Source organism: Rhipicephalus microplus, unplaced genomic scaffold (genome assembly GCF_043290135.1).
Source record: "Rhipicephalus microplus isolate Deutch F79 unplaced genomic scaffold, USDA_Rmic scaffold_16, whole genome shotgun sequence".
Taxonomy (NCBI): Eukaryota; Metazoa; Arthropoda; class Arachnida; order Ixodida; family Ixodidae; genus Rhipicephalus; species Rhipicephalus microplus.
Window position 1 is genome coordinate 1,775,124 of NW_027464589.1, and position 14,165 is coordinate 1,789,288.

The 14,165-nt window shown below is 43.4% G+C and overlaps 1 protein-coding gene across 2 annotated transcripts in view; it reads right to left on the reverse strand.

Moving 5' to 3' along the window:
• The window catches only part of LOC119166640 (kallikrein-4), a 252,316-nt gene that overhangs the window by 148,962 nt on the left and 89,189 nt on the right, over window positions 1-14,165 (reverse strand). For both annotated transcript variants that reach the window (XM_075883291.1, XM_037417957.2), the window contains exon 3: window positions 12,126-12,275. In XM_075883291.1, coding sequence (XP_075739406.1) covers window positions 12,126-12,275 — 150 coding nt within the window. The remainder of the gene's footprint in view (window positions 1-12,125; window positions 12,276-14,165) is intronic.

Below are 14,165 nucleotides of genomic sequence, written 5' to 3' on the forward strand. Positions count from 1 at the left end.
GCTATGCCTGTGACGTGTACATTTTGGCCTCTTATTTTGAAAACCTTCTCAAAAAAGTGTGTTGATACGTATCTTCCTGTAAATTCTAAAAATGAAAGCCTTGAACTTCCATGAATAACGGGAGAAATTCTGAAATGAAAACGTTGACGAAGACGAGGAAGTCGTATTCGCAATGTCCTTCGCCCCATCAGGGAATTCGGATGCATACTATTCTTGGGTGGCCCTGCTTATAAAACGAAACCGCTAGTTGTCTTGGAGCGAGAAGCGCTGCGAATGTGTCTGGGACTCCCTAGGTTGGTGCCTATCACCGTACTGTACCAGGAAGCGCGCCTGGTTACACTACTTAGTCGATCTCGAATTTTGACCGTACAAGCATTTTTAAAATTTTATAGCTTACCGGCAAGAAGATCTCAATATGCTTTTATCGCAAACCCAGACGCCTTCTTTTTTGCTCATTGGCCACGGTTTGAAACACCTCATATAATGTTTGTACAAAAAAATTTACAAAGTATAAATGTGAACATTAGAAATGTAATTGAGACTAATGTTCGAATTGTCATTTTATAATTGAGTATGATGATATATTCCCCCAGAACGCCGAGTTACAATATCTCAAATATTTAAATAACATAATATTAGATTACTTGGAGCATGCAGAAACTAAAAATATAATAGCCACAGATGCTTCAGTAAATAATCAAAGGGCAGGTGTAAGCATTGCCTCTGATTGGCTTGACTGGTCCTTTTCAGTGAGACTGCATGATTTTACTCCCGTTTTTGAAGCGGAGCTCGTGGCAATTATTTTATCTCTTCGAAAACTTCCGTCAAATCAAAACAACGCTGTCATAGTGACGGACTCTCCTTTAGTTTCTGCCGCTCTGACAGTTTCAGAGAACTCTCGAATGCTAAGCACATTCAAAACATCAGTACCCCCGCAGTTGAGAATTCTGAGGCTACTATGGGTTCCGGGACACTGTGAATTAAGAATAAATGAATTGGCCAATCCGTTAGCACGAGCTGCACTTTATGGGCCAGTTTTATCCACACTGCCAGATGATGTATATATTACGGCAATAAGATATCGAAAATCACCAATCTACACTGATACGATAGAAAAAGTTACTACATGGACAGAATATAACCACCTCAAGTTTCCATGGCGACCCCACCAGAGCCAGTCCAAAAGGCTCGAAGTTTTAAATACTAAATGTCGATGTCGTGCCCCCCCCCCCCCCTAAACCTGTATCTACACAAAGCTGGTCAGACAACATCACCCCTCTGCGCATTCTGCGGAGAAATAGAATCACCAAAAAATTATTTTTTTATAGTCGCCGCTACGCTATACTTCGAAAAAGGTTACTAGTTATTCCATTTCTGAAAATAGGCGTTAGATTGACGGCGGAAACTGCGCTAAGCTTTGTTGCCTGAGTTTTGGGACATTGCCACAGGAATGCTTTTAATGCCATTTCCGATTATATTCAGGCAACCAAGCGTATTCCTTTGTGATCTTCATTCAAAAATAATATTTATTACTCCTCAGGGCAAAGTAAAGTAAACACAGGTGAGTGGTAATTGCAACACCTGAAATCTCAAAATTGCTCAACCTAACTTTTCTATTTTTTTTTCGTTTGCTCTTTTTTATTTGGTTTTCCTTACATTAGTCATATTATAATACAAATTTATTACACATAGTTAAAATGATCACAAAAACACTGCACTACACTTTCCTGGCCAACTCCCCTGAGTGGGTATGACCCATCATCCCAGGGAAACAAATAAACAAACACTGTTCTTCGGAAATTAACATAGTGAAGCAAGAGCTACGGAGAAAAATAGGTGCTGCTAAGAACTTCTTCTACACAATCTCTTTACCAAATATAGTTAGGGATAACCCTAGAACATTTTGGAGCTCAACTTTGCCGCAAGAATCGACCGCTAATACATCCATCGTTAGTGAAACTCGCACTAGAGAGCCGCAGGTTATTTCCAACTGTTTCAATGAATATTTGACATCTGTACTTGGTCTAGATAATCGAGAAATTTCTACTTGCAGTACGTACAGTGTCTCGCCTATATCTATTGATGATGTGTTTGTGTCCAGAAAAGGTGTACATAGTTTAATTTTAATTGTTGATTTGAAAAAGTCGTCCAGCCCAGACAATGATCAAAATATTTTTGTTCATCGTTGTTTATTATGAACAAACTAACACATTTAAGTCATTTTAAAAAAAATTATTGTCAACACCACTTGTACCATCTGTATGGAAAAGTGCACAAGTGTTTCCTCTACACAAACCCGGTAGTAAGCGATCTCTTTTAAATTACACGCCAATATCACCAACCGCTCACTCATGCAAAATAATAGAACATATCATCTTTACTTACTTAATCTTCTTTGTTGAATCTAACACCGTCCTCTTCAGTGCACAACACAAACGTTGTAGTGGATTCATTACAATCAGTCAGCTGACAGGATTCAGACAAGACGTTTCTTTAGCCCTTGAATTAAGTTTTCAGGTGGACGCTTTATTCAGTCACTTCTCGAAAGCATTCGACCATCTCATTCATTCAGAGTTACTACTTAAGCTCAATATTCTGCTAAACAACACCCGCTTGTTTACTGCATTGGTATATATATTTTTTTTTTCAAACTGTCGCCATCCTTTCAAAACATTACATTTGTCGGAAACACACGTATCTTCAAAAGTGTCCCAGGCATCTCTGCAAAGTCATTACGTTTCCTATTGCAAATTAACAATCTACCAGGTGTAGTTTTCACTGAGAGTCGTTTGTGCCCTGATGACTTGTCCTGTATCACAAAATCAATACACCGGATCATCATTATACAGCCAGTGCTTCATTCCTAAGCTTTTGCAAATGATGTAAAATCTGGCAGATGACCATGAATTTTCACAAAACTGCTGCCATGTGTTTTACCAGGCGGAAATCCTCATCAACGTTCAAAAATTTTCTGCAGCTACTTAGTACAGCGGGTCCAACAATATAAATACCTTAGCCTTCTTTTTACCACAAACTTATCCTGGTCCCATCACGTCGACATAACTCCCAATAAACATCGAAAAGTTTCGCGTATATGATCTGTTCATTACGTTTAGCCCAGAAAGAAAAGAAATTGTTAAGATATAAAACCCACGTAAGATAAATACTTGAGTATGGCGCCACTAATGGTACCCTCACAAAACCGGTGAGACAAACGCATTGAATCAATCCTTAAAAAGGAATTTGTTTCATATGCGGACGGTATGACTAATTTCTGACCATCATTCTACCTGAAGAACCTTGGTTGAACTTCACTGTGTAAGAGAGACGACAATGAGTCTCTGAAACTTTTCCACTTTTTCCTTACTTTTCCTCAATATTAATCGCACAATAACTGCATAGCACCTGCCAAAATAAACAATAATCAGAAACAGCAATGCACTGAACGTTTCCGTGTTTCTTCATCACACAGACTTGTTCGAGTTCACTTTTCTTTCCGGCGTATTTTAATGTGGAATACCATACCAGGTCATATTCCTTCGTTAGAAAAAGATAACATTTGAAGGCATTAAACTACAATCCACACTAATCTTTACTTCTAGCTTTACAATACTTATTTATTTATGTTTATGGTGTTTTACGTAACTATTTGAGCGGTCGTTATGGGTGTTTCTTCTCACCTCAGATTTTTTCTTATAATATTCACCCACTCCTGCCGTTTAACCGGGCTGCAGTATTGAAAAATAAAGAAATAAATAAATAAGCTGCATTTCGCAAGTTGCCCCACCGCGGTGGTCTAGTGGCTAAGGTACTCGGCTGCTGACCCGAAGGTCGCGGGTTCGAATCCCGGCTGCGGCGGCTGCATTTGCGATGGAGGCGGAAATGTTGTAGGCCCGTGTGCTGAGATTTGGGTGCACGTTAAAGAACCCCAGGTGGGCAAATTTCCGGAGCCCTCCACTACGGCGTCTCTCATAATCATATGGTGGTTTTGGGACGTTAGACCCCACATATCAATCAATCATTTCGCACGTTAGAATTGAGTTCTGCTGCTAACAATGCTGTTCCATATTGCAGTCAACATTCAGCTTTCTGCAGTTTCAGTTAAGAGAACCACTTGCTTGTGTCCCTTGACGCTGCGATCGTATGCTAACGTCGCAGCCACTAGGCGTAACGTAAACAAAATTACACATGTCATATAGCCAGCATCTGCAGCAAGCGCTCGCACCAATGAGGTGTTTTCTTCCTCTTCGAGTGCTTTACCCCTGAATGCAGAGATGTTACTTGGGTCGCGCATTCCTCTTCACTTGAGTGAGTCGGCGTGAAGAAGGCAGCGGACTTTAAAATACCCAAGTCACCCTTCGCGTTTCATAGACGCTTAGGCTGTCTTGCTTGGTCAAGTCAAAAACGAGCATCAAAGCAGAAACACGTTGCCCATCTGGTACCGAAGTTAATAAGGAAGTTGTTCGCGTAAGGCACGTGTTACAGCAAAAAATATCATACATTTCAAAATAACTATCAGAACGAAGTGCCACAAGCATATTTTTGCCATTTTACGGCTGACGAGTGGCACGTCGTGCCTGCCACCGAAGCGATGTGCAGTGTTGCTTCTGTAAAGCGTCTGTTGCCCGCCTGTTTTAGTGGCCACCGAAATGCGGCGTTTTTTTCCATGCTTGCTTGTTTGGAGGCGAAAAAAGCATCACGAAGGGCTCTTTTGTGGTTGTTTTTTCAATCGAATGCCACGGTGTGTATTTGTGCTGACAAGGCTCGCGAGGTAACGCGATTTTCAATGTATTCGCCTTTATATGCACCTGTGTACGTGCTTGTAGCGGGCTTGGATGCCGTTATATATGAAAAAAAAAAACTGGTTTTCGGAACAAAAGTGATTTGTATGCTTTTGTCGAGCTTGGTAAACAAGAGTGGGGCCAAGACATCACCCTCAGCAGAATTTTTTCTCGCGGGTGCAGCAATGTCTTGCTGCATGATGGTGAAGGGGAGGCACATGATCAGCATGATCAGACAACCCGTGATAGGGACCCCCCTTTTTTTGGGGGGGGGGGGGGATTTTTTGTAGCGCTGTGCTGCAAACGATGCCTTTCTGAGCGATAAACAGCGCCCTAGATAGGACGCAAGGCTAGACAACGCAAAAGATACACAGTGCTGAGTCAATTTTGTACCGAAAGAGACGGAAACGACGGAAAATGTTGTCGTCTTTAAGAAAAACAGAAATAGCCTTTGCGATTACGGAACACTTCAGCGTCGTCACCACCGGGGCTATTAATACGCACTTGTTTTAGTCGACACATCCTGCAACACCAGGGAACTCAGCAACGTCATATTTATTTATTTATTCAGATACCTACAGCGCCCAACTGGCCATTATTGTAGGGGGGAAACAAACAGGAAAAGATACAGGCAGTATATGCAACATAAAAAGCAACAAACATTATATAGGAATAAAGATAACATCAGCACTCTAAACTTAAATGACATTACAAAAAGACTACACATCACGTTACAAAGAGGTCGATACAGGTTGTGCAACATGAAAAAGCAACGAAACAAAAGATTAAAGTAAACTTTTAAATAATAATTAACTTTATAGATACATTACATCATAAGAAAGACAGAGTAGAAAACACAACTTGACAGAAGCTTTATTTTTTAAATATTTATTTATTTATTTATTTATTTATTTATTCAGATACCTACAGTGCCCAACTGGGCATTATTGTAGGGGAAAAACAAACAGGAAAAGAAACAGGTAGTATATACAACATGAAAAGCAACAAACATTATGTAAGAATAAAGATAACATGAGCACTATAAACATAAATGAAATTATAAACCGACTAAACATCACGTTACTCAAAGGTTGACACAGGTTGTACAACACGAAAAAGCAACAAAACATAATGATAAAGTAAACATTTAAACATAAGTTAACTTTATAGATACATAAAACCATAAGAAAGACAGAAAAGAAAACACAACTTGACAGAAGCTGTAAACGGTGAGGTAAAGTTCAAAATATCACACTTATGTCATGCAAAACCTAGTTAAACAAACATTCTGCGAGGGCTTCATCAAAGCAAGCCGGCAACGACAGTACAACTTCATACGAGAGACAATTCCAGTCATGGGCTGTGTTCGCCAAAAAGAATACTTATATAGGTTGATCTGATACCTATATTTCCTAACCTTCAGGTAATCGTCTACGCGGCCAGTTCTAAAGATAGGATAAAGTATGTAGGTTTCTTTCCTTAAGCCTTTTGCACCTATAAAAGTTTGTGGAACAATTTCAGGCGCATGTATTTCTGCCTGTCCTGCAAAGACGGCCATCCAAGATTGTCCCGTATGTCGGAAGAGCTTTTTCTGAAATGATAGTTCGATGGCACAAATCGTGCTGCACGCTTTTGGATGCCCTCTAATTCGTCAATACATGTCTTTGTACCCGGCGCCTAAGCGGAACATCCATATTCTAATATAGTGCGAACATTTGAAAAGTCAAGAATTTCGTTAACTTAGAAGGAGCTTGCTTGAAGTTTCGCCTTAGGAAGTTGAGGACTTGACTATCCTTCACTGCTACGTAATCAATATGGTCATTCCAGGAAAAGTCATTTTTGTATAAAACCCCTAAATATTTGTAGCTGGGTACAATCGTGAGGCTTTCGCCATCAAGAGAATATTTCATATTTAAAGTATGACGCTTTGTAGAAAACTGGACAATGTTACATTTAGAAACATTTAGCGTCATATTCCACGTATTGCACCATAGTAGTATCTTTTCGAGGTCACTTTGCAGTTGTACACTGTCATTCAAAGTATTAATTTCACGGTAAAGACAACAGTCATTGGCACACATTCTGAGACGGCTTGATACTCCTTCGCCTATATCATTGATAAATATCAAATAAGAAGAGGCCCGAGGACAGATCCTTGAGGAACACCTGACAAGACTGTTTTATGTGATGAGGCCATTCTGTTGAGAACAACACACTGTTTTCGGTCAGTAAGGTAAGCCTCAGTCCACTGGAAAAGAGCCCTAGGAATATTAAGTGCAGACAGTTTTGCAAGTAATTGATTGTGTGCTACCGAGTCGAAGGCTTTTTGGAAGACTAAAAAAATACAGTCCACCTGTTTGCCATTACCAATCGACAGAGCTATATCATGAGAAAACTCAATCAATTGAGTGTTGCATGAGAGACCTCTCCTGAATCCATGCTGTGCTGGGGTGAAAAAATTGTTTTGTTGGACATGAGCCATTAGGTTAGAGTAAATTATACGCTCTAGTACCTTGCATGAAACACTAGTTAGTGAAACAGGTATTTAGTTTCGACTCTGTGTGCTATTGCCGCTTTTGAGTATAGGAATGACATTTGCAGTTTTCCTGTCAGGCGGTAAAGCACCGGAATCAAATAACTTTTGATAGAGAATCGTTAGAAAAGGGCAAACGATGCAGCATAATTCTTTAATACATAATTCGAAATGTGATCGGTTCCGGGGGCTGACTTCACATTCACTTTTTGTAGTTAAGGTTATTATTCCCTGCTCGCAAAAGGATATATCACTCATTTGTGGTAAGTTCAAAACAGTTTTCAGGCCACTGGCCTGGAGATCGACTGTACGAATACAGATTCGAAGTAGTTACTGAACTTTTCAGCTTTTCCTTTAAGGTTACCGGCATAGTTATTGCCATATATAATATCTAGATGGCAATATCTATAATATACTTAATTTATAATATCTATAATATCCTAAAATCTATAATTTCCTTCGTCGTTTGCTTGATTCTGACGTACTTCCAGACTTCTTTTGGGTTAGATTTTCGTTTTTTGCCCATTGCATCTAGATACGCGCTTTCTGCTTCGCACTTTTCTTTTGCTACATTTTTACTGAGTTCCTTCATCTAGCTGAAAAAGTCTGGATTCGGCGATTTGCAGTACGATACAGGCGATGTCGTTTATTTATCAATGCGCGAATATTTCTTCTAATTCATGGTTTATCTGCCTGACGGTTAGATGTGATTACTCGAGACGGAACGAATGACTATATGAGCGATAAAATTTTGGTTTTCAATAGGTTCCATGCAGATTCTATGTCAAGAGTAGAAATGTGCTGTTTGAAAAAAAGGCAGGAATTCGTCAAGCTCCTGTGATAGTGAGGCATAATTGGCTCTATCATATTGGAACACCTGCCTCGAAGCAGGAACGTGGCAACGCTTTAGAACACAAGATAGGTGTGTGTGCAAGAACAATTTCATGGTCGCTTATACCCGGTAATAAACTAACAGAACTAATGAGAGTGCGTTCAGAACAAAACAACAAGTCTAGCACATTTGCACTATTTGGGGCTATTTTCGAGGGAGTTTGTACAAATTGGATTATGGTATGTGCATTATTCATTTCACGAAATGCAGAGTAAATAGTTAACGAAGTGGTTTTTTCGGCTCGTGACAGAGCCAGTCAATATTTCGTAAGTTGAAATCTCCTCCAAAAAATGGTATACGTTGCATCTAAGGACAGTAGTATGTTATTTAAGTCGAAGATACATGGAGGAGTATTGGAAGCAGGTGGCCTGTAAAACGACGTACTTTCACATGACGTACTTTCAACCTCAATACGACTACAATTCAAACTACTGTGAACCATGAAAAAAACACCACCGCAAGGTGGTGTTTTTTTACGGTCCTTGCGGTACGGTCCTTGCGGTACGGTCCTTGCGGTACACTGGAATTTGATGGGAATATCTCGTTGTTAGTTACAGTGCTGTCCAACCAAGATTCTGTACCAATCACTACTTTAGGGGTAACCAGATCTAACAGCGAATCAAACTGCTCTTGTTTGTTTTTAAAACTGCGACATTTTATAACAATAACCTTCAAGTCGTTCGCTTAACTTGGCGCAGTCGCTTTTTGGGAGCATTTCGTGGTGGCTATTGGCCCGCCTGGATTACAGAATCACTCTTACTGGCGTAGAAAAACACTTCATGTCCCATTATTAGCTTATTAAAGTTCAACTTAAAAAAAAAACCCTTGGTCACGGGCAAACTAAGCCAATTTCTGTCAAGCAATCCCGACATTCTCGAATATTCTTGGCTAACACAAAAAATTGTTTCCCTCTGCTTTGAAGCAGCCGCAAGCACACGTTGTTTATCTTTCAATGGCAAGAATTTGACAATCAGCGGCCATGTTGATTCTACTTGGTACTTCTCCAATCGGTGCACTCTTTCAATGGATGTTGGACTGACTGAGATATATAGTTTATCAAAAAAAAAGGAAATAACTTTTCATAAGATTTTGCCCATGATTTGTTTACAGTGTCCAGATGGCCATAAATTATCAAGTTGTTACAGCGCGATCGATTATCTAAATCATCTTGGCCATCGTTCAATGCCGCCAGTGATTAAATAGTTGTTTCAAAACGTGTGCACAGATTTTCAATTGCCGCTTTTAAGGGCGGTACAGACGAGGCGCACGTTTGTGCGCGTTTCACCTTGGCAGCCAGTTCCGTTACTTTTGATTCAATCGCCTGCTGTTCGGAACGAAGCGAACGAATTTAGTTAAGAATGTCTGTCTGCGTTTGAATCCATGACGGTATCTGCATGATAGCCTCAAATATTTTCTGTTTGTCGGGGTCTAAGACGGGTCGACACATCCTCGAGTCACTTGGCATCCAGTACCACACTCAGCAGGGAAAAAAAGCGGATGTTCCTGCCTCGGTTCGCAACCGCCTAATTGTTCCGCCGCTTCCCAAGAATATGCACCCGACGCACCACGTCGGGCGCCGTAACCAGCGAGCTAGTGACCTTCAAAAGAAGTACGGCACTAGCGACGAAGTTGTGTACGTAGATGCCGCGAGATATGGGGACGGGAGACACGCACACGCCGCTGCGGTCGTTGACCGTGCGGGCAAATGCCTCGCGAGCGCCACGGTGACCACGGGACATACGGAGGCGGCCGAAGAAGCCGCGATAGCCCTAGCAATCGCCACGGTGCCGAACGCTACGATCGTAATCAGCGACTCGCAGGCAGCAATCCGCGGCTTCGCGCGCGGCCGCGTCTCGCGGGAAGCGGCCCGCATCCTTAAGACGTGCGGTGATGGTGACTCAGCGTCGCGATCGCCACAACAAAATTTAACAGTCTTCCTCCTTTGGACCCCGGCACACACCGATGTCCCGCTTCCGGGCAACGAGGCGGCCCACGCCGCGGCTCGAGGTCTCACTCGCCGAGCCGCGGCACATTCCGTGGCCGCCGCCTCCGCTCCCGAGAACGGGGCTTCTGATCTGCCGGATCGAGACACTTTGACAGACACGCAGCGACAACACAGACCACAATGGTCGTGGGGTGATCGTCTCATCACGTTCCGAGATATTACGCAACACTACAGACTAGAAAGGCGAAAGTTCCCGCCACCGCATGACAAATTAAACAGGCACGATGCCGTAAGCTATCGCTTACTACAAACCCACTCTTAACCAAGCCCGGTCGTCTTAGGCCACTGCTACCCGCACTTACACATTACCGATCTATGTAAAGCATGCGGGCACAGAGCAACGCTGCGCCACATGCTCTGGGAATGCGCCGATAACAATGGTCGAGAAACGGCCGCCGTTCGCGATGCGCCTATGGCGGCTGCCAATACCAGGCAACAGGAAGCCTCGAGCTCACTCGTTCCCGCCGCCGTCCCGTCTGCGGGAGCCGCGGGGGACCTTCTCCGTCGGCGACGCCACCGCTGGGAGGCGGCGCTCAGAAGCTCGGAGCTCAACGACCAGCTCTGGGCTGTCCGGCAGGCCGAAGATGCCGCTCGAGTTCAGGGACTCAGCGCCGCCATCTGAGGCCACCAAGACCAAGCTGCCGGCCAAGTTCTAATAAAGTTTCCTCTCTCTCTCTCTCTCCTGCTCAGCTGAGAGAGAGTTTCAGTGTTTTCCCCGATATCACCACAGCATAATAAACACATTTGGATAATGGCCGCAATGCATTCACAGTAACACCCGATACAACTTATTAGGTCAACAGCCATCGTACGCACACGGCGAGTGAGATCTGACGCCAGTTTTTGAACACTTTACCCCTTACAGTGATAAAAATCCCGCATAACTGTAAGAAGTGCTGACGGCTGCGGAAAGTGCACCAGCATCGCGTATAAGTGCTTCGCGATAACTAGCGTAACTTTTCGGACTGCACGGCACACTGTCGACTACGGAATGCGGACGAGGTTCCCGGTGACTGTTTGTAATGTGCCAGCGCCGTAAAACGTGAGTGCCATCAGTAGCTTTAACACTGTAGGCACAGGATGTCTTCGGTAATCCTCTCTTTCACACAGTGGCAACGTAGCCAGTAGCTGACGCACGGCGTTCTTCGTGAATCCGTACAGAGCGTGGAATCGTTGCTCGACGTACAGCTTCATCGGATTTCCTCGGTCACGTAAAGTGGATCGAGGAATCTTCGGCAGGCAGTGCGCCTCACAAAATGCTATGTATACGCTTATGGCGAGGCAAGCAAACTTAAAGCGCTCAACCTCCGTGCGACGTCCATTCGAGAGGTGACCATGTTGGAATAACGCATGAAATCGCTTTCTAGCTAGCCCCGCAGCATACTTGAAACTTGTCTTGACTTCAACCGAGCCAAGTCGCCTTGATGCCGTCCGCAAGTTCGCGAACAATTTATAGCGAGCTGCAAGACTGTCTTGAGTCAAGAACGAGTGAAGTACGAGTAAAGTAAGATCTCTGCATTTGGGGGTTAGTGACAATATCAAGTGCGGAGCACTTTACGGTGCCAAGACGCCGCGTGTTGCTCACGCTTCGCGTGACGCCAGCGAAACCATGCGTGTACATGAAAAAAAAATGGAAGTAAGCGAGAGACAGAAGCAGACGGGAAAAATATAGGGAGAAAAAAAGAAAACAGAAGACCCAGCTCCGTACTTCCGTCAGGCTTGGCAGCGAGGCGGGCTATTCCGCTACTCTACAATGGACCCATTTTTTCGTAGGGTATTTTGCAAATAAAACAAAACGGAATAAATAAATAACTTATGTGACAGCAACAGAGACGACACGGCAGAATAGCACAGAATGCTAAGCTAAAAAATCATCCGTACTGAGCAATGCATGGCGCAAAAGCGAATATTTACCTGCCACGGAAATTCGCCTTTCTCAGCGAGGGCAACCTGTGCTTCTCGCAGCGGGAACAGGAAGGAGTGGGTCTCCACCGTCTTCTCTGTGCGAACAATCAGGTGGAAGCAGCACACCTGTTCGGGGCCACACTCATTCAGTGCGCCCACCTGTGCACCGAAAACGAAAACAAATTTACGCTACTTTGAGAGACAGTACGGTTGGGCATATGGGTTCAACACGATAAAGAGTGCTTAGCAGTGCAGGCGACAGGTCTCTTCTATTTCCTCCTGTCGTATACGCTGCTGAGCATTTCTTGCTTACTTTACTACTGCAATATAGTTGAGCTCGTTAATGAGCACGCATTGTAAATCTCAAGCACTTAGATATTAAGCACGTGCACACACGTGGATGATATCACTATGTGCGCTGACCTAGAGGACGAAGAAGAGGCGGGTCTTGTCTGTTGTTTTCCCGATCACTTTAATTCTATGAATATTGTAAATACACCTTTATTCTGTGGTCTCCCCGTAAAAACTTGTGTGGAGGAGCTGGATGTATCCGACGCTCACCAGAAAAATTTACACTGACATTGTTCACATTGTGCGCCTGGAGCCATATGAACACCGGCCCTCAGCTATGCTTGCGTAAAATTGCCATTCTCACTACCGACTTTGTTCGGACGCACCAATTTGGTGCTTTCACCGCCAAACGATATCGTTATTTGCCACTGAAAAAAGAGAACGAAACGCTTTTTTGCGCGTCTCCCGCACTGCGAAAATGCGATACACTTGCTTGTTTGATTGGCTAAGTACCGGGTAGTCTTCCTGTATTATAGGATCTTTAGCGCCTTCTTAGTCATTTAAAGCTGGTTAAGCTTTTTTTTATTGTTTGACTGACTTGAAGGCGTACTGATGTCCAGAAATTCTCCTGGTCAAGAACAGAGACGTTGCCCGTGGACGGCCTCTCTGCGGCATAATGACCTTCCTCTTGACATTTTTTTTTCACAATGGTGTGAGCAGCAATCCCGTTGCACTAGCATTTTTGGGTGGTCACTTCATTAAGTTGAAACCCAGCCAGGCCATTCAAGAACACTTTAATGCAGTGTCCCCAAACTACCAGACCATAACAGACGTGCGGCAGTTTGGTCGCGGTGGGATATTATGCAGATTGCCAGACCAGGAATGTGTAAAAGACCTTCTCAAACGTTCATCCTTCTCATGAATTCCGGTGAGTGCGTTTTTTGCACCTCATATCGCTTGCACAAATAAAAAAATCGTACGAGGTGTAGACGCGCAGCTAAGCCCCCCTGAAACTCCAGAAAAGCGCTCTGTGGCAGGTGTAATGGCAGTTTATCGACACAATCGGGTTGTGGACAAACAAGCGCGTTCCAACAGAGTCAGTGACTGCCACTTTTGCTGGCACCTCATGTCCTTCGGAAATTAAAGCGTGGCCTCTGTTGTTTCAAGCAGATCAATTGACATTTCATCCGTTACAATGCCGGAACTGCTGGAGGTTTGTTCATAGTGCCGGTGGCTGTAAATTAGAGGGGCGATGCAGCAAATGTTGTGTATTCCACAAATATGAAAAATGTATGGCTCAAGAGGACATGCGTTGTTTGCGTGCTGGTCCACATGATGCTGACTACACAGATTGTCCAATTATACAATAAGAAATGGAAGTTTTGAGATCATTTATAAAAGGAGATGCTCTAGAACGGAGGCAATAGCAATTATCAATGAAAAAGAGTATGGTTATGCCGGCGTTACTGCACGACGTTCACGAAGACGAGCATTGCACAAGCAGTCGAGGTAGCTGTTGCAAAATCTATGGCTAGGGAGATGGATGAGCTAGTTGTCAGCATCTCCGAATGTGTTGCTCAAGTCGTAAGCTATCAAATCGCTAAGCTTCTAACCCCACAACCAAGAGGTCCCTTCGAGTTATACATACAGCCTACGGCCAATTAGGTAAATCCGATAACTGATAAAATCCATGCTTCTGATAGCTGCAATGACTGCGATGCATGTTCACCTTCTAATGGTGAGGAACCCGTGCGGGAC